This window comes from Candoia aspera, chromosome 2, assembly GCF_035149785.1.
Source record: "Candoia aspera isolate rCanAsp1 chromosome 2, rCanAsp1.hap2, whole genome shotgun sequence".
In the NCBI taxonomy this organism is placed as follows: Eukaryota; Metazoa; Chordata; class Lepidosauria; order Squamata; family Boidae; genus Candoia; species Candoia aspera.
The window spans coordinates 185,395,469-185,414,658 of NC_086154.1; the positions used below are offsets into that span (position 1 = coordinate 185,395,469).

The following is a 19,190-nucleotide window of genomic DNA, read 5'->3' on the forward strand; positions in this document are numbered from 1 at the left end:
GTGCGTGGTGGGGCGGGGAGGTTCCTTGCACGGCCCCAACCTGCACGCGGGTTCCTTCTATCCCTCTTACGATTATTATTACTATTATTATTCTGGACTCCCGGTGCTTTTGATTGGCTCTGCCTCTTTCCCCTTCCCACCCCCCCTTTTTTTCCCCTTTCCTCTTTTGGCCCGCTGTTGTATCCATGAGAGTGTCAGGAATCGGCACAGGAGTGCGCCAGGGCGCATGCTCTCGGTAGCTCACAGCAGCCAGAGCCGGGGGCTTAGTTTAATAAGGAGCGAGCGAGCGACAGACAAGGAAGAAGGCGACGGCGGCAGTAGTAGTAGTATCAGCAGGCGGAAAAAATAAAAATAACGAGCCACAGGGCGAAAGCGAGAGAATGTCCGCCATGGGCTTTCCTTTCCTGTGCGCATTCTCCGTTTCTTCATGAATTAGAGCTGAAAGGGTGGGGGCGGGGAGAGCTGAAGACACCCCAAGGCCCCCAGGCATGGCCAATTCGGTGAGTACATGTAACCCCCCCCACCACCCCCGTCTTTTTCCCCTTTCCTTCCCCCAGCGCTGTTTAGCGCTGCCAATTATAGTGAAAGGTTGGGGGGGCAATTCCCCCTACCCTTCTCTCGCGTGCGGCTTCCTCTCCGTCCCCCCCCCCCCGCGTTCCCTCTCCCCTCCTCTGTGCAATTGCATGAAGCGCGCGCGCACGCACACGCACAGTGGAGGCGGATAATAATCCAGCCATATTTCTGCAGCAGCAGCAGCAGCAGCCCGCCGCCGCAACAGCCGCCGTCGCGCGCCCAGGGGGAGCCGTGAGTACAGTACAGGGGACTGGCTCGCAGCTCAGGAAGGCGCCTCTCAGGATGGTGCGTTCTCCCCGGCGTGGCTTTCTGACAGCTGGCGGCACCCCCTTCCCACCCCTCCCCCGATGGTCTTCCTCTTTCTGCATGTAGCTAGGTGTATACACGCGTGTCTGTGAGGTGGAGACAAGAAGCTCCCCCTCCTGAAAAAAAAATGGTTTTTGAAACTACTTCAATCACGGCACCTCCTTTTCGATTTCCCTTCTGTTTCTCCCTCGCCCTCTTATCCCCTCTACTATTTACTCTGAAGGTGATCTCTGTTTCTCTGGAGCGCATTTCAAATGGAACTTGAAATGCCAGCCCCGCTGCAAATTCGATGAATAAGCCCCGAATATACATTAATAGGATTATTAAACGTACGCTGTTCTTTCCCTTTTTATTTTTATTTTTTTTGCATGGCTTCCTGTGGGAATGAATCCCTTCAGAAATTCGGTCTGTTCCCCCATTATTTCCTTCCTCCTTCTCCATGTCCCCCCACCCCGAATTCTGTACCCAGCCCTGGCCTCGATTGCATTTTTCCAGCCTGCATTCCGTTACAATCCCAGCTGCTCTCAGTGGCAATGTCTCTTTAAGAGTAAGGGATGGTGTCCTACCCACCGTAAGCAGGCAGCTATTTTCTTTGTGTGTTTTTTCTTTTTGTCCTTTTCAGGGAACCTTGAAATCTACAGGAGTGGAGTGGGGGGGGGGGTGTTTCCTTGCTTTTCTCTGGTACTCATTGTTATCCTTCTCTCTCTTTCTCCATAGTGCGCAGTTCAGGTGAAACTGGAGCTTGGCCATCGAGCCCAGGTGAGGAAGAAACCCACCGTGGAGGGTTTTACTCACGACTGGATGGTGTTTGTTAGAGGACCAGAGCATAGTAACATTCAGCACTTTGTGGAGAAAGTCGTTTTTCACTTGCATGACAGCTTCCCTAGGCCAAAAAGAGGTAAGGCTCCAGTACAAAGGTGTCTTGATTTCTCTTTAATATGTTTGCTTAAGGGAGTAGAAGAAAACGGTCGCCTTTGCCTTTCAAACTCCACACTGTGCTTTCATGTTCTGAGTCCTAGTTACTGTGCAAAGGATTTGGCAGGGTAGAGGAAGCTTTTTTAGGAAATAATTGCCTTGTGGAAAATCACGGTGATGTACACCTGAGGGCAATACTTTTTATCAACCTTTGGAAGTTGACACTGGTTTGCTGCAGCTTCTGATAAGATGACAGTCATGGACATGAGCTTCTTTTCACAATGAAGCAACTAATACCTGGACATCTTCTGTCAATACTATTTGTTCTTATAATGTGTCGGTTCGTTTTTTGCTAGTTTTTGACCTTTACTCCCTGCCATTAAATGGAGGCATATATTCCATTCAGTTGTGATATGTGTAGTGTTGCCATTTGTTATTTTCATTTGCAGTGTTTATGGTCCTATCTTTCATTAGAAGTAAGCAGAATAATGCTGAGTAATATTGTTTATTTGGTGCCCTTTTTAAATTTTCTGTTGGATTGTTCTTGGATTCTATGTGTCCTTGTATTGACAAAAGTATTGGGTCCTACAAGTTTTAGGATGAATATCTGTTCAGCCTTTGTTTTTGTTTTTTTTCACTGTTTGGATTATGATCTTGAGTTTGTATTGATTCCGCATACAGTTAAAGGAAGTCAACATATGACCAAAAAAAATGCAAACACTTAATTGCCCCCAAAACATAAAGGGATGAGAGTGATATTTCCTTTGATTTCAAGAGGTTTAGGAAGCCTTTGTTTTCAATTTTCATTCCATTGACCTCCAAGCTGTTGTCTTGACTGTTTTAGTTGGATTAGTGGAGGTAACAGTAGGAATACAATAAGGTGCTTTGTTTGTGAACAGGTTTGTTTATCTAAGTATGCACAATGGTTAGCAGTTATTGTCTGTCTAATCTTTATTGGTATATAGAACTCCTGTAGCCTTTTAAAATAGCATCCTAATAAATCCATTTTGCTTAGAGGCTTTGAGAATTATTGAAAATACAGAACTGTGGGTCTGTGAAGGGAAAGGGTGGGAAGAAATGGGCAGGATCTGTGAGCTTTTTCATCTTTTCAAATTGATTTTTTGAAGCATTGTAGCCTATATGATTACCAGTTTTTGTAAGTTATGTATTGGTTTCCTCCCCATTGTTTGATTTATTTTTTATAACTATTCTTGAACAATTTTACTGAAATATCCTATGTACTATTAAATATTGCTAATAATGCTATTTTATGTTCCATCTTCACTATTGCCAAAACCTCCAGTGATACTATTTTTCCCATGATACATATCTTGCTTCTTCAGTATTAGAAACAAATACCTGCCAATAAAATGTCTTTCCTAGGGTTTGGTTTAATTATTTTTCCTCTTACATGTGTTAGAAACTTGTTTCTGGAGGCTGTAGTGCGGATACAATACTTACTAAGAGATGTAATATGAATAAATGTTTCTTTTTGCACAGTAAATGTGGTCATATAATTAACATTCATAGTAGGAAGTTCCTTAGTTCTGTAGTACAATCCAATCTTTGGTGTGGCTATTCAGATGTAAGTCTCTTTAAAAATCAGTGAGATGTCTAAGTAAATATGAATAGGAGTTAAATCTTAAAATCCTGCATCTATGCTGTTACAATGATCTGTGACTATCTGCCTCAATTCCTCAAGCTGAATAACTTTCTGTCCAGTCTGAGGAAACGTGATTTTATAACTTAGATCTGGGGGGTTGTTAAGTGGAATATATTCATTATAATCCAGGATTTTCAAGGATGTATGTACTTGATTACAGACAGTTTAAGTTCCTGGATATATATACTACATTGCTGAGTATTTCTCTTCTTTCTTACAGCCATTGTTTTAAAACATTTATATGTTTTGTTTGGTTTTCATTCATTTATTGTTATTAATTATAGGTGCATTTTTCTAAGTGACAAGCACTAGGAAAAATGTCAGTTCACATAGTTTGGGAAAAGACTGTCATACTATAATTACATGTAACTCAGAGATGATTAGAGTATGTTCTGTGTTCACTGGGGATATGGAACAAGAGTTAAAGCTATGTACCCATCACCTGTGCAGTTGATTTTGGCTTCTATGGTCTAGCAAGAGATCAAGAGACATGCTGGAAATCTTTTTGGTCATGTGTGCCTTTTTATGAGTCAGAGGGCAGAAGATGAGTGCTCTCTAGCAGTGCTTTTGATTTGTTTTAGTAACCCAGCATTTACTTCAGTTGAAATCAATATCTGAAGTTGATGCATAACATGTCCGTTGCAAGCCAGTGATTGAGAGGCTTACTTTATTTTTCGATTTGGCAGGCCTAGAATGTGCAACAGGTTATTCCTGGGTAGTAGTGTTATGCACTTAATGTTAGAATTGACAGTAAAATATTAGAGGAGGGCAAGTTTTTCTTAAATACTGGGTTGCGATTTATGAATTTTTGCTGTTTTTGTTTTGGGTTTTTTGCTATTTCCTGTAAGACAGTTTAGCTGGCAGATAGGACTTTTGAGAAGGACACTAACAATATACAGGTAAAATATGGATTTCTTGGTGCTCTCTAAGATATTCTCTTCTATTGGATACAGTAAAATATTTTTATCTAGATATAATTGCCTCTGGATTCCCCTGTCCCACCACATTTCTATCTCTATTATTATAAAAGCAATCCTCCTTAGTCCTAGACTGGTGGGTGAGTGTATATGTGAAACCACTGGGATCAAGCTATCATTTATGGAAGTTATTCTGGTTCCCCTCTTAAGGGGAAGAGGTTGCCCTTTGGTATCAGTCATAGTACTCCTTTGAATTCCACTTGCTGAGGAGCCCAAGGAGAAAAGTGATGCTGCAGATGTTTATCCTAGCAGTAGATGTCCCATTAGCATCTGGTTAGCCGCTGTAAATGAAGTGCCAAATTGGATAGACTTTTGGTGTGACCAAGCATGGCTCTTTAGCATTAGCTAGTTAGTCTGCTGTTATATAGTATTAGTCATACTTTAGGTCATACATCAGACCACATATTTTAAATATTTTATTGTACTTAAGAATTGGGCAATAGTCATTAATGTCAATGCAGTGTTGCAGTAATGTCATAAGAAGGGTTTTTTTCCCCCTTTCTTTTTTGGTAGGGAAATAAACATTATAAGTATATAGCCTATGCACAAAGGCACATGGGTATGTGTGTGAGAAAGAATCTTTAAAGCAGGACAAAATTATTTTGATTAAACGGTTCTTTGTTGAAGTAGTGATGACCACTACTGGCAGATATACTTGAAATAAATAACTAGGTGATACATTAGGGATGAACAGATAGTAACAGATTAATCATGAATAAAGGGTGCTTTTAATCAAGATTATGTATATTTTTTCCTGCTTCATAGGATTTCTTTAACAAAGATTAGGGCATGCTTGAAAGTCTAAGCTTACAGAAAACTTGGTGAGCTTGTATGTAAAAAAAAAATAGTGTACTTCATCAACCTAAAAGATGTTGAATAGGATAAAGAAGAATCTCTGTATTGCTTCTGTTTATATTTTTTGCTATGCTTCTTCATAACAGAGATGATTTCATTCACTCTTTCTTCCAGATGCAGTTTTGTGTTTATAATTGTTTATCACAGTGGGTGAGGTGGATCACAGCTGAAATTTATTTAAAGAAATTGTTCATTTTGTTATATGTATATAAATGATGTAGAAGCGCAGGTCCATATACCCCCTTGTTGTATATTACTAGCTATTTGGTTGAAGCACTGACACTAAATGGATTGTTAAAGGTTCAACTGTGAGTTGGTAATCAAAATAAAGTGCACTATCAATACAAGCAACAATTAATAAGGAGTAGTGATCTCATTTCAGTATACCAACGAATTACTTGTAGTTTAGATCATTATCTTAAGCTTACAGGTTGAATCAAAAGATAATGCAGCTAACTTACAATGTAGCCACTTCACAGGAAATAGCTAGTTATATTTTTCTCTTTCTAATCTGTACTTCATGAATTCGCTAATTTAATAAATAATCTTATAGATAACACAGCAAAATAAGAACAATATGTCTTACCAGATCATGTAATGCTCCTGACCATTTGTAAGAATTGTTGGATATTATAATGAATATGCAACTGCTACCAAATGGCAACCATGTGATTCTCTGCCCTTGTTAACTAATGCCAGTCAGGAAATTCTATATTTCATGACATCTCACTGTTATGGGATGTGGGCCATAGCTTCCCATTTATTTATTGGGAAGTCTTACTTGAGGCCATTTTTTTTAGCTCCTGCATATTTAATAGCCAAAATTCTGCTTATTTTTTTTGCACAAATCATCTGGAAGTCATTTTAATACTTACCAGTACAGCAGAATTATTTGTTTACAATATTAGGAGGTAGCTCCAATTGGTTGGAACTCTGTTCAGTGATTAATACAGTTGTTATATAACAATGGCTATAGAATTATCTGGTTATTTGTTGTAATTACATTGTCACACATCTCTCTAAATACTGCAAAACATTTAGAGGAAAAAAAATAATTTTCAGCGTTAAAGCTAAGCTGATTTAAGTATATGAGAAATCAAAATAAGAATTTCAACCTTAAGTGAATGCTTAGATCCTTAGATAAAATATGCACATTGATAAAACATGTAGAACTCCATGTCTGTCATATGGGTGAGAAAAGTATTGGGTAGATGCTGACTATTGATCAGGTAAACTGAAAACCTGCTTTGAATTATCTGACATGGATAATCTCTGACCACAGTGAGACATAGTTCCAAATATCATCCCAAGCTATATTAAGATGACGGATATATAGTATGATATTGACAAATCAACTGGCTGGTAAAGCAGAATCTAAAGCAGAGATGGCATCCACAAAGCATAGTTAATGATTGCATGGAAAATAAGGCAAACAGCATCATATAAACAGCTCCTGCTGGTGGTTCCCCAGGTGTGTCTTCCTCAGTGCTGCAGGACTTTTGTAATGAAAAAACCACCATTAGGTGGTCAATTAAAATCATTATATAGTATGTAATTTAAAACTATAATGACATCAGAAATTAATGACGAACCGTTTAAAATCAAAGTTTTTTGGGGTGGGGAATTGCCCTTTATTTAAACAAACAGAACAAATATTGTGTACATAAGCTGTGGTTAGTCTTTGGCTCATACCCTTTTGTTCCTCACAAGATACTGAAAGAGGTGATCAAAAACTTCTGCTCTGAGCTTTAACTAACAGACATTCCCTGTTTTTATTGGAATACTTATTAGTAACTACTTGCTTCAGATAAGCAACTATAATAAAAATAGCAGCGTTGGACTGTAATAGATTATTTTAATGTATGTAGTAATTTTCCCCGCATCCTTCTAGCACCACCCAGAGATTGTGTGTAAGACCATAGTTCACAATGATTCATGCATGTCATCTTGCCCATCCGTGATTTAGTATTTTGCTCAAATGGATCCTGCATGTTATACACACATCAGAATATAAGTAATTTTATAATTCATGATATTTGTATATAGCTTTTCAGGAAAGACAAGAAAATAAAGCTATATTAACCTATTTAAATGATAAAATTCATCTAATTTAGGTTGATTCAGAGTAGATCTATTTTTTATTATTATTTTAAAGAGGGCAAACTAATAGAATATACCTTCTAAAAGTTTCTTAAGTTGTTAAATTTTAACAAGCTGATGTTAAATTTGTGAATATTTCATAAAACTGAAGATTTTGCTAGTTCTATCTGACATATCATTAATTCTAAATTATTAAAGTTGCAATTATGTGTGGTGGTTTTCATGCCAAGAAAAGCATTCTCTATTTGATCTTGCAACCAGTTCCTTTTAATTTTGTTGTAGATTGCTTTGTACACATTTGTCTGACTTTGGACTTATGGTGGCAATATATATTACTGGTTTTTTTTTTTTTTTACCAAGAATCTTTGATAACTTACTATCAAGGCTTAAATTCTATACTTGTAGAATTTCTGTTGCATAAATCACATGACTATTTCCTTAATGATATCTTTGTTTCTTCCATAATTCAGTAATAATTGAATGAAGCCAACTTTTAAAAGCCATGATAAAAATGTTGCATGTAAAACTAGCATTTTGCTGAAACAAATGGATTTTGGAAAGAAATCAGTTACAAGAATAGTGAAGTAGATGGAAGGTTGCATGGGGTAGGAACTTTGCGAAAAGTGAAAATCCTGCCATAGAGATAGCTGATAGTTGCTCTTCATAAGACAAAGGGAAGCTTTTTCCAGTGAATTGCAAGTGAAGTAAGAGAAGCAGAAAGGAAGTGGTATGAATATACATGGTGTTACACTATGGCTTACTTACTCATGGTTTGCTAACTAGGCAACAATTGGCTAGATTTACACAATGCATTAAGCAGTGAAGCATTGTTTACAAACCATAATGACTAGGTTCTCACAGCATGCTAAAGCAAACCCAAACAATACCATATTATGTCTTAGCATGATGACGAAGCGTATCCAGAAAACTGCATGTACCTTAAGATGTCTCCAGCAGCTAAGAAATAGTGTGTGAATAATCTGCTTCCTCCTGGTTGATGCAAGGGGAACAAAGATTTGTAACAACCCATTCACAAAAATTAAGGAAGAAAATAATGAGGTTTACTATATAGTACTTGCCATGTATACTGTTCAGTAAGAATAAAACTATACTCTTTGACTCAGTTAATTGAAGCATGCTTTTATTTTTGTTATGAACAAAACTTAAATCTGAATTGGATTTGAAAAACATCTGCAAATGTTTTATAAAAGTTAAATACTTGCAAGCTAATTTGAAAAAGTAGCTATTTAAATAAAGAGGAAAGAAAGCAGGATCATTTAGGAACATAGTTGGAAACCAGGACATTTTTTAAAATATCTATCTGTGGAATAGTTGCAGATCATTCCCAAATTGAATGTTATTTACCTGCACAATTAAAGTAGGTTCGGCATGCTTAACTACATAGTCTCAGTCATACTAAATGCAATGGGTCCTGTACATTTGCTGACATATGTGCCTTAGGAACCTTGTCTTGGTCTTATTGAAAGATTTGGATTCAGTAAGAGTTTCCATTGACTATACGTAATGGGTTTTGTATAACTCATTATAGTCGATGGAAATCCTGTGACTGATTTGTACGTAGACTGTAGGAATTAAGCATCATTCAACAACATGTATTTAGGAACCAACTTTGAACATAACACTTTGTGCATTCTCAGTCCAATCCAAATTTTATTATTAATCAAAATATAGACATTGTTGGCTCAACTGAGACATTGTACCTAACTACTTACTCTAGCCCAAGAATCTATACCATGATTTGATCTTCTAAATCGAATCTCATTCCCTTTGAGTTGAATTAAATCTGCCATTACTTGGATTTTATTATATTTTATATCTGTATTTATTGATTATTGATATTATTTATGTTTTTATTGAATTTTAAAAGTTTTATTGTGAACTGCCCAGGGTCCCCCACATGGGGGAGATGGGGGTGATAAAATATGATAAATAAAATAAATCTGTCACCTGCCTATTTCATCCTGACTTATCAGAAATCCTGTTTCTGTAGTGCAAATACTATAGTTACACTTTCCCAACTCAGACATAATTTCAAATTCTAATTAAATATCATTAAATATGTTTTTGTGTGATAATTAAGAGACACCAACTTTCTGCCAGAAAATGGAATGGTATAATGAAATCACTGAGCTTGGTATTGATTCCAGAACCAAATATAAACTGGAGATGAAGAATATTAAACATGTGATTACCTCAGCCAATTTTAATTCTTTTGGTGTGCGCAAATTATGTTTTTCTTCCTATGCAATCTGACAAATTCTGTGTACTCTCTGGATATCGTAATTTCTGAATTATTTTTAAGTAGCCTGGAATTTACTTTAGAAGGAAGCTTCATTGGATAGCTGAATTCACATTAACTTTTTAAACTTAAATAGAAATCATATAGAAATGGATATCAAGAATCTACTTCAGTTTTTCCTGAGTGCCAGCAAAAAAACTAGTAAAAGAAATAGACTATTAGCCCAGTACTGTAAGGTGGATTCAAGTTGGATTAAGGTAGAACTAATACTTTTTTGTGTAAATGTTTGGAAAACTTTCATTTTGGTATATTTTGTAATATTTAATGATCATACATAAGAATACACCTCATTTTTGCAGTTAATTTTGAGGATCCTGTGTTTATCTCTCTCTGAACATGTTGTAACTGTTACTCTTTGGAGAATAGCTAGTAGCCTTTTTATTTGGGGTGGGGGGAATCCTAAACTATATTTATGGTTTACAACACTATTTGTAAATTCTACTGAAATCAGTTCAGTTGACGTTCAAGTAAATCTGTTCTATTTCCCTTTATAATGCAAGAAATTATTATGTACTGAACAAACATTAAATATTTAGCAATTGGGAACTACTGGAAAATTCAGTAACATGGAGTCCTATCTTTTCCACTTCATATCCGGTAAAGCTAAACTGGATTTCTTGCATCTAAACTCTTCCTCTGTTCCTCCACCCCGCTTTTTCTTTGTAATGCATTGGTGTTATAATGAGAGGTTGTACAGGTAGCACAATAGAAGGAATAACCTAATCTTTGAGTATTCACAGGCTTGCTATTTCAGAAAGGTGTACCTTTTGCAAAATTTCAACATATTCATTTTCAAGGAGGTATGATACCATCTTAAAAGATATAAAATTTTCTATCCATTTGAAAAGCTACAGTTATAAGATACATGTCTTCATTTGGTCTCAGTCCTATTTTGTGTCTCAGGCAGTCATTATTGCAAATTTGCATTCTGATACTGGCAGTTCATTCTCTTGACATTTTTCTTACATACTGTATGAGTGTGTTGCACACACACCCTGAGTGTGTTAACTTTATATACATTGCTGTGTCTTCACATGAGCATATTGTTCATCTGAAATCAGTAACTGCGTTTATATGGGTTAGGTGTATCTGTAAATCAATTAGGACACGTTTGATTGAGGATTGGGCATAAAACTATACCTGCCCAAGGAAGAAATCCCATTAATGACCTTTTGCTAAATGTTGAAATAGTCTGTTCTTCTACGAAATGTCATTTTGGTGTGTGTGAACATACATGTTCACTGGATCCCTGAGTTTCATTCCTTAGCTTTCTGTGAAATTTTTAATGGGTATGCTGATTATGATTTAATTATGAGTTTTCAGCTTTCATCAAGGAATAATGAAAATTCTATTTTATCAGACCTTATGCTCCCTTTTTTACTGCTACATTAATTTCCTATTTCTCTTAATGGAAGGTAACTGCAGTACACAGAGTTCTCCTCTTTCATCTTCTATATTGTTATAATATCCCTGTTTGTGTGTGTCTGTGTGTGAAAGCAATGACTGCATTAAAAGCAGTTGATCCATGTAGGGTGATATGCTTAGGATACTGTATTGGACAAGGCCAGGTTCAAATCCAGCCTCAGCCTCCTTGAAATTCAATGGCTGTCTTTGAGTAGGTTACTCTCTCTTAGCCTAGCCTACTGCATAGAATAGTTGTGTTTTTGTTGTTTATTCGTTTAGTCGCTTCTGACTCTTCGTGACTTCATGGACCAGAATAGTTGTGGGGGTAAAAAATTACAGAAGAGAATGTTATATATACATTCAAGAGCTCTGTGAGGAAAGGCAGGATATAAATTGCATCAACTAATGTGACATACTTAACTCACTATTTCAGAACTATTTTTTTTTGTAGCAAAACATATCCCAAACTAATTTTTAACATGTAATAGTTGCTTGTTTTCATTTCTGCAAATAGGATGGAAAATCTATTATTGAAGATAGTAGAAGCAGAAACATGGGTGTCTTGGAGGGAAAACTGAAAAAAATCAGAGAAAAGGTTTTTCCTTCTTCTTTCATGAAGCTTTCTTGGTGTTATGTTATAGGGAAGAAATGAAAAATTGATAAGTATTTCTTAATATTTTCTTTTTAAATAAAGAAAGCTATTTTTAACATCTTACCTACTTTGTATTTGGACATATATCAATGTGTCAAATGTTAAAAGGTTTTTTTTCTACATGGAGGTCTTTAATTTCCAAGAATCCATGAAAATGATAAAAATGAAAGATCAGAAGAAATACTGCTGCTGTGGGAGCATTCAAATTCAGAAAAAGAGGCTGATTAGCCAGTGTTTAATGTGTCTAAATGTCCATTCTTAGTCCTCGCTTCCTGCTTCTCTTTTTTTCCCTGAAATGTAAGGTTTTTTGTATCTGTTTTTTTACAGAGGACAACATTCCATAATACATAACTCAAATTGTTTCTTGCAATGGCACACGTTTGGTCTGTTTCTAGCATACTTTTTTGTATGCTTGGTTTTCCTAAACAGCAAAAAAAAAACACCCCCCCCCCAAAAACCCCATAGTTATTTTCCTGAGAGGTACAGCAGCTTGTAAGTCCATTTGAGAGACTTATTAAAACTCTTAAAAGTAAATTCAATCAATGAATGTTTATTGTCTAAATAAAACCACTTTTCAGTTTTATTCATAAATATACCTCTATGAACAAATCAGGTTAAACATTGTTTATGCAGAAAAAGGTTCTGTTGCATATTTAACTATCATATTTTTATCACTTCCCATTTCCCACACAAAGGGGACCCTGGGCAGTTCACAATAAAAACAATTTAAAATTCAATAAAAACATAAATAATATCAATAACCAATAAATACAAATATAAAATATAATGAGATCCAGTAATGGCAGATCTAATTCAACCCATAAGGGGATAAGATCGGTCCCAGCAGGACTAGGGAACCAACCAACCCCAAGAATGGCTTTCAAGGTTTCAATTTTTCCTGGAAAAAAACTTTCATTGCTTCAAAATTTATATGTTTTCTTGTTTTTAAAGTAAAACAGAGTTAATAGCTATAACTTTTTTTGCTGGGTTCCTTTTAAAAATAACAAACTTGAATAACCAAACTAATTCATGTTTTTTTCCCCTGATTTTTATTGAAGTTGCAGCATTACAGTGATTATGTTATAAAACATAATACATTCAAGTGTGTCCTTTTTGTTTATTATATCTTTGAAATATTCATGATTGTTCTTTTATATATATTGTAAGAACAGCAATAAAAAGAAGCCTCAAATTATAACTTGAGATTTCCTTTACAGCTTACTAATACATTAGTTCTGTCATTGATGTAAAAAATAAAAAAACGAAATCTTGTTAGAAAATGTTATTTAAAGTGGATATAAATTGCCTGTAGAGGTGACAGACTTGTCCTTGGGGGAGCTGGGGGTGGCGACGACTGATAGAAAGCTCTGGCATGGGCCGGTCCATGAAGTCACGAAGAGTCGGAAGCGACTGAACGAATAAACAACAAAAATAAGTTGCCTCTATGGTTTGAGTAAGTGTGAGTAATTTAAATCATTCATATATATATATATATATATATATATATATATATATAGCGCCAAGAAAGAGGACACATTAATTTAAAACATTTTAAAGCAGTCTCTTCATTTTCCTGTTGTTTCCTTTGTTAAACAGGTTCACAACTTTAAAAAAGAGAGAAAAGAACATATTGAGACTATGGGTCTCCTACTGGTATTTATACACTAATTAGTCACAGAATTTCAAATTGAAAATACGGTGAAGATCCAAAGATTGTATAGTCCCCTGAACCCAGAGAGTACTAGAAAAGAAAAATGGATTTGCTTGCTTGCTTGCTTGTTTGATTTCATTTCTATAGCCGCCCATCTCAGCGAGTGACTCTGGGCGGCTTACAACAATAAAACCATAAAACAATTAAAACAATTACAATTAAAACAGTTAAAATATAAAATTTTAACTGTTCAAGGTTTCAATTTTGCTGTAGTTGCTGTATGCAACTTTAAAACAGAACTTTTATGTATGTTTATAACTATGGTTTCCACAGGGATCTGTGATTAGGGTGCTGAGGAGAGGCAGTGTTATGTTCTGACAAGTTGGTCATTCTGGTCCAAGGGATTGCATCTTTAAAAAATTCTCCAGGATTACTAACTGCTCTATAGCAGTTATTGTCAGATTAATCCTGCTTCTTCAAACTTTGTTAATATCAGTTCCTCCCATTGGAAATTGTGAGGAGAAAAGTAGATGCAGCTACAGAGCTAATAAAGCATACGCAGAGTGTTTCCCTTAAGATTGTTTTATGATGCTCTGCTACAAGGCAATATATAGAAAAAAGGTCGAGAACAGTTAAAAACAGCTGAATTTTATAATTCATTCAAGGTTTATTTACAAATTTACATGTTTTAATATGCCAGCAAATAATATGTTTGAATGTGTTCAGAGAAATAGTTTGGAAAGAAGTTTATAGAAATCATGATTTCATCTGATTAAATTAATAGTTAAAATGACTTTTTTATGAAACCACTGGCAGTAATGTTATATCAGATCTTTCTGATTTACCTGACAGATTTTTAATGTTTCTGTCCAAAATTGTTCAATGTTTTATAGCCTTAGCTCTATTTTAAAATGTTCAGCCAATTTTTATCACACATTAGTAGAAGTTGCAAGGTAAAAGTTTATAGAAAATGTTGCAGATCAGCATAAAAATTTGTTGCCAACATTGCAGTACAGTATAATACTTACTGGTAAAAAGCTGGTTTCAACTCCGATATGTTCCAAATGGAAACCATTTTCTCAGTATGTATTCCCCATAAGGTTTAACAAACAGAGCAAGTTATAATACTTTTAAGCATTTATTGTGCCTGAGAGAATTCCTAAAAAGTGTGGGCAAGATGGGAGAGAAATAGTGTTAAAAGGTATGAAGAGAAGGGTTCAAAATAATTAGGAAAAATGAAGAAAATTTCAGTTGTATGCACATCTTAAATCTGGATCTTTACTTCTTAATCTAGATCCTTTTATCTTTTGTAACCTTTTTTCACAAGGTATAATTTACAAGTACAATATGATGACTTCGTAACATTCCAGAGGTAAAGGAGACAATATTGAGTTTTTGCAGTCTGTTGTAAAAATAAGTTCAAGATTTAATCTTTGAAAAATTACTTTTTTAAAAATTGGTATGCCATAACCTGCCTTGGGTTCTAAAGTATCTGTTCTGTTAAACACCATTGAGCTGGTATATTCTAGTTTCATATTCTGATTATCTTTGGCACTTCAGAAATACTTATTCAGTGTATTTGATATATTGAATATAAACATTATTCTTTTTTAGTTTCCTTTTTTTCCCCAATGGTTGCTTTTGTAGTAATGGTGGTAATATATACAGATTTTTAACAATTTTATATTGTTCTGGCAGAATCTTTTGCAGGGGGTCTAATTATATTTAATATCAGAGTATTTCATAAAGCTTGTCATATAAAGCAGTAGGCTTTTTTATTTAAGTAATCTATTTAGGTAAGTCTTTAGGGAAAATATTAATTTCTAATCTTGTTTAAAATTGGAGCTGAGCATAATATAAACAAATCAAATATGAATTGAGTTGAAACTTCCTATTCCGTTTATAAATAATACAGAAATAGTGATGCAAAGATAGTTGGGCATTATAAATATAATGTTTATGGAAATTATGACTCTCAGATCAAATATGAACACTTACGGTATATGTTAAGGAGAAATAAAACTGTGCCACTAACTACTAGCTGTGTTTTTTTTAAGTTCTAAACAGTAAATCTTACTTCATGTCTTTTCAATTATACAGTTAAGTAATTATCCATAATTCTAAACCACAGTTCAGTGCTACAGGTAAAAAGAGAAAGGAAACCATGCTGGGTAGTTTGAAGCCAATTGGTGATCCATGCAGGTACTGCAAGTGGTCTGTGATGTAGAGTCAAAATAAAAATGAAAAATTGTTTACAATTAAAAAAAATTAAAATCTGAAAGATCACAATATTTTGGCATGCTTACTTAAAGGCATCCACTTTCGGCGTTCTCATTCAGTCTTGTGAGATTTGTGTATTTCTGTAAGATTTCAGGTAAGGACACAAAGAATTTTGGGTGATCTCACCAGAATTTGGAGTCTGGGTGGGCCATATGGTGGTCTGCCAAAGCTTTTTATGATGTAGTAGTGTTCCATGTAAATGAAAAGGCTGGCAACATCTGCTTTAGATCAGCTTTTGTGTTTATTAAATAATAATCACTATTTCTGGCTTGCCCACAACAACAAAGTACTGCTACAGTGAAACTGAGGTATACCTTATTGGTCCTTCTAGTTTTGCTGGAGAAAGAAGGAAGAGGAGGAAAATGGCCTAGATGGAAGTTTCACTTCTACACTTTTTTTGTTGTTGTTCCACATACATAACACTAACATATACGGTATAATGTTAGGTGCAAAGATTGAGAGCTGAAGTTTTTAATGTTAAAATGATTGATCTGCGCAGTTATGAATTGAGTAATGTAAAAAGCTTGTGGACTTGTATGAATAGAAATGGTGTCTGATGCTCCTGAACAGTATAAAGTGTCAAAATAGTTGCAGACTTTCACAAGGTTTTTTATTAACAGTTTTTTAATAAAAAACAAGGTTTTTTATTAACATTTAGTAAACAACATGTTGTTTACTCCAGAATAGAGTAGCAGAATGGATATGTATATCATTTCAAACAGTTGCTGAAATGGTACACCGTTCTTGGGTTGGGTTTACAAAAAGTGTGAAGTCATGGTTTGTGGAATAAACCGCAATGGCTGCATTCACACAGCAATCCCAAGTCAAAATTTTGAAACAGTCATTATGCCTCAGCACTAGGTGTGAATCCAGTTGTTTAGAATGTAAGTTTATTCTGGAAATATATTGATTTCAAAAGGGAGCATTGATTTAAAAGCAGCTGAAGGTGAGGTCCAGTTCAAAAAATTAGGTGTATTATTTTGTAAAGGGCAGAAGTAAAATGAAGTTTTTAAAAATATTGCTTCAAATACAGTCCCTATATTCATTTTTCTTCTTCCCTAAACCTGAGGGAAAGGGAAAGCAGAAATGTTTTCAAAAGTTGGAGAGAAACAAGGTTCCACTTCTCCTTCCCTCCCCTCCCCCTTAGCACTAATCAAAGCCTACTGAAAGAAGTTTAGCTTTGAAGCCTTGTAGGCAAGCTTTGGAATCAGAGACTCTTATAGGAAATTCATCAGTAATTGTTTTATGGCTTGGCAGAAATAGGCTGTATGCTACCTATACAAATAGGCCTATCTGACAATTTGGTGTCATTTATATCCACCATAAAAAGAGAAGAAGAAAATAGTTAAAGGGGCAGAGGAACTAAGCTATAAATGCAAATTGTCCTACCTTTTTTTCCTCAAAGAAGCATAAAGGAAGCTGTGCATGGGAAGCATTTTATTGAAGGTGCATTAATAGAGGCCCGTCTCCTGCTCAGACTGTTCTAATATTGTACTTACCCTATAAAACTGCAAACCTTCTGTACTTCTTTGACCTGCTTCAATAAATCGTAGGAGCACGATAGGTGCATTCATGATGGAACTTCAACTGTTAGGAACTGAGAGTTATGTGTCACTGTAAGTATGTTCTACCATACACTGGATATTTTAACTTTGTGTCTTTTATTTGAATTTTGGACTTTTAAAAGGAAGACCTAGGCAGTGCAATTTTCATGTGGTCATTCTGTGCTGAACATCTTTACAAAATAACAGACAAGGAGTTCTTTTTATTTTAGTGGTAATTTTAAAATGATGTTTGGGGACCTAAATTACTTAAATCCTACTGATGATATGTTTGGGTATCTTTGTGGAATATAACTGACACCAGAAGAAGTTTTTAATAGACTCACTGCTTACGTTTTGTACAATGTGCTGTCAAGTAGATTCGCACTTTGCTTTAAATGATAATGTGGCTTCCTTTGTTTTAGCTTCCTGCGTTGTCTGAAACTAGCCATTGTGATTTATCAGCTATGGCTTATAGGTTAGTGTGTTATATGAAGCAACCCATCTTTCTCTTTGACTCTTCTTTGTGCTGAAGCAAATTAGGAACAACTTGTTACATCTGCAGTCACATAGTTTATTGAGACAAGAAGCCACGTAACAGTTCAAGCGATCTCTGAAGCTCTTCTTTAGAACTTGCCTTTGTTGACTGGACAGGTAAGGGTAGTCAAAGTTATTTATATTTGAGTTTTAAAGTTCAGCCTATTGATTTCAAAGAAATGTTTTCCAGGCAGTCCAGTTGGTTCCTATGTTGTAAATGGAACAAAATTAGCTCATTGTGTTTAGTCCATTTCTTTTCTTTAACATTACCAGTTATTTGAATCATACTTCACCTAAACAAATAAAGAAGCCTCTTTATTCAAAAGGTGTAGCTAAAACGGTGACATAATCCCTGTACTTTCTGCGTCTACTTAAGGTTCAAAACTGGGAACATTGAAGGAAGTTAAGGCAGAAAAAAATCACCCACTCTCCTCTGAGTTTTAAATGCTGTACATAAATTTGAGATTTCTTTTTTGAGGGAGATGGGATTAGATCAGTTTCTAGAAATAGCTGATCCTTTTCAGCCGAGGGAGGAAAAATATATGTTTATCTAAAAAGAAAGTTGATTCAGGGTTCTCAAAATTTGTGGAGCCACATCCCTTTCAGATACAATAATGAATTTCTGTGATCTGCCATGAATAAAACTGTCAGACCTCACTCTGACAAGGGACCTGCATTTAGATAAAGCTCCCACTCTGCCTGGACAAGCTTACCATTGGGAGCATGGTCTTGCAGCAGTCCATAAGTGCAGGATTACTGTTAAAACTCACTCTGGTGCCTGGGGCTCATCTTTGCACATGTAGCGATGGTTTCCGCAACAGACTCAGCCTTCCTGAGCCACACCTTACCCAACACCTGAGTCAGGATTGAGGTATCCTTGTCTAGTCTCACATTCTTCTCCTTCCAAGGGGAGCCCATTTATTTATATATTTATGGGATTCATAGGCTGCCGTAATCTGTTATGATTCTGGAAGCTTGGAATTAATTATTTACTATTTTACTAATTTTGATTGATTCTAGTTCAGTGCTTTTATTGTAAACTGCCATGAGACCAATACTCAGAGGCATAAAACTCTAATAATTAGTTAATGTGATACTGAACTGAGACAAAGAGAACTGGACTTAAAACTGTTGAAAATTGAAATGAGATTTATTTCAGCATGAGGAGTTAGTAATGACTAATTTAAATCCTGTGATTACCATGGGAACTGAATGTGAATAACATGATCAGGATTCAGACCACATGTACTAACTAGGTCTTTCTCTCCTCAGATTCCAGGAAGTATCTATCCTCTTTTGCTTAGGAAAAAATCAACTAGGAAGTAGAGGTATACAAACTGATGGGATGTATGTATATGTGTAGGTATATATGTATGTATGTATACGCACGCACAAACACATGCACGCACAAACAAG

At 35.5% G+C, this 19,190-nt stretch overlaps 1 protein-coding gene across 1 annotated transcript in view; it reads left to right on the forward strand.

Annotated features, from left to right (window-relative positions):
- The first annotated feature begins 216 nt into the window (after positions 1–216).
- The window catches only part of MLLT3 (MLLT3 super elongation complex subunit), a 133,197-nt gene continuing 114,223 nt past the window's right edge, over positions 217–19,190 (forward strand). The window contains exons 1-2 of the mRNA XM_063295018.1: positions 217–500; positions 1,597–1,777. Of these exons, the coding sequence (XP_063151088.1) occupies positions 489–500; positions 1,597–1,777 (193 nt within the window). The 5' untranslated portion in view covers positions 217–488. The remainder of the gene's footprint in view (positions 501–1,596; positions 1,778–19,190) is intronic.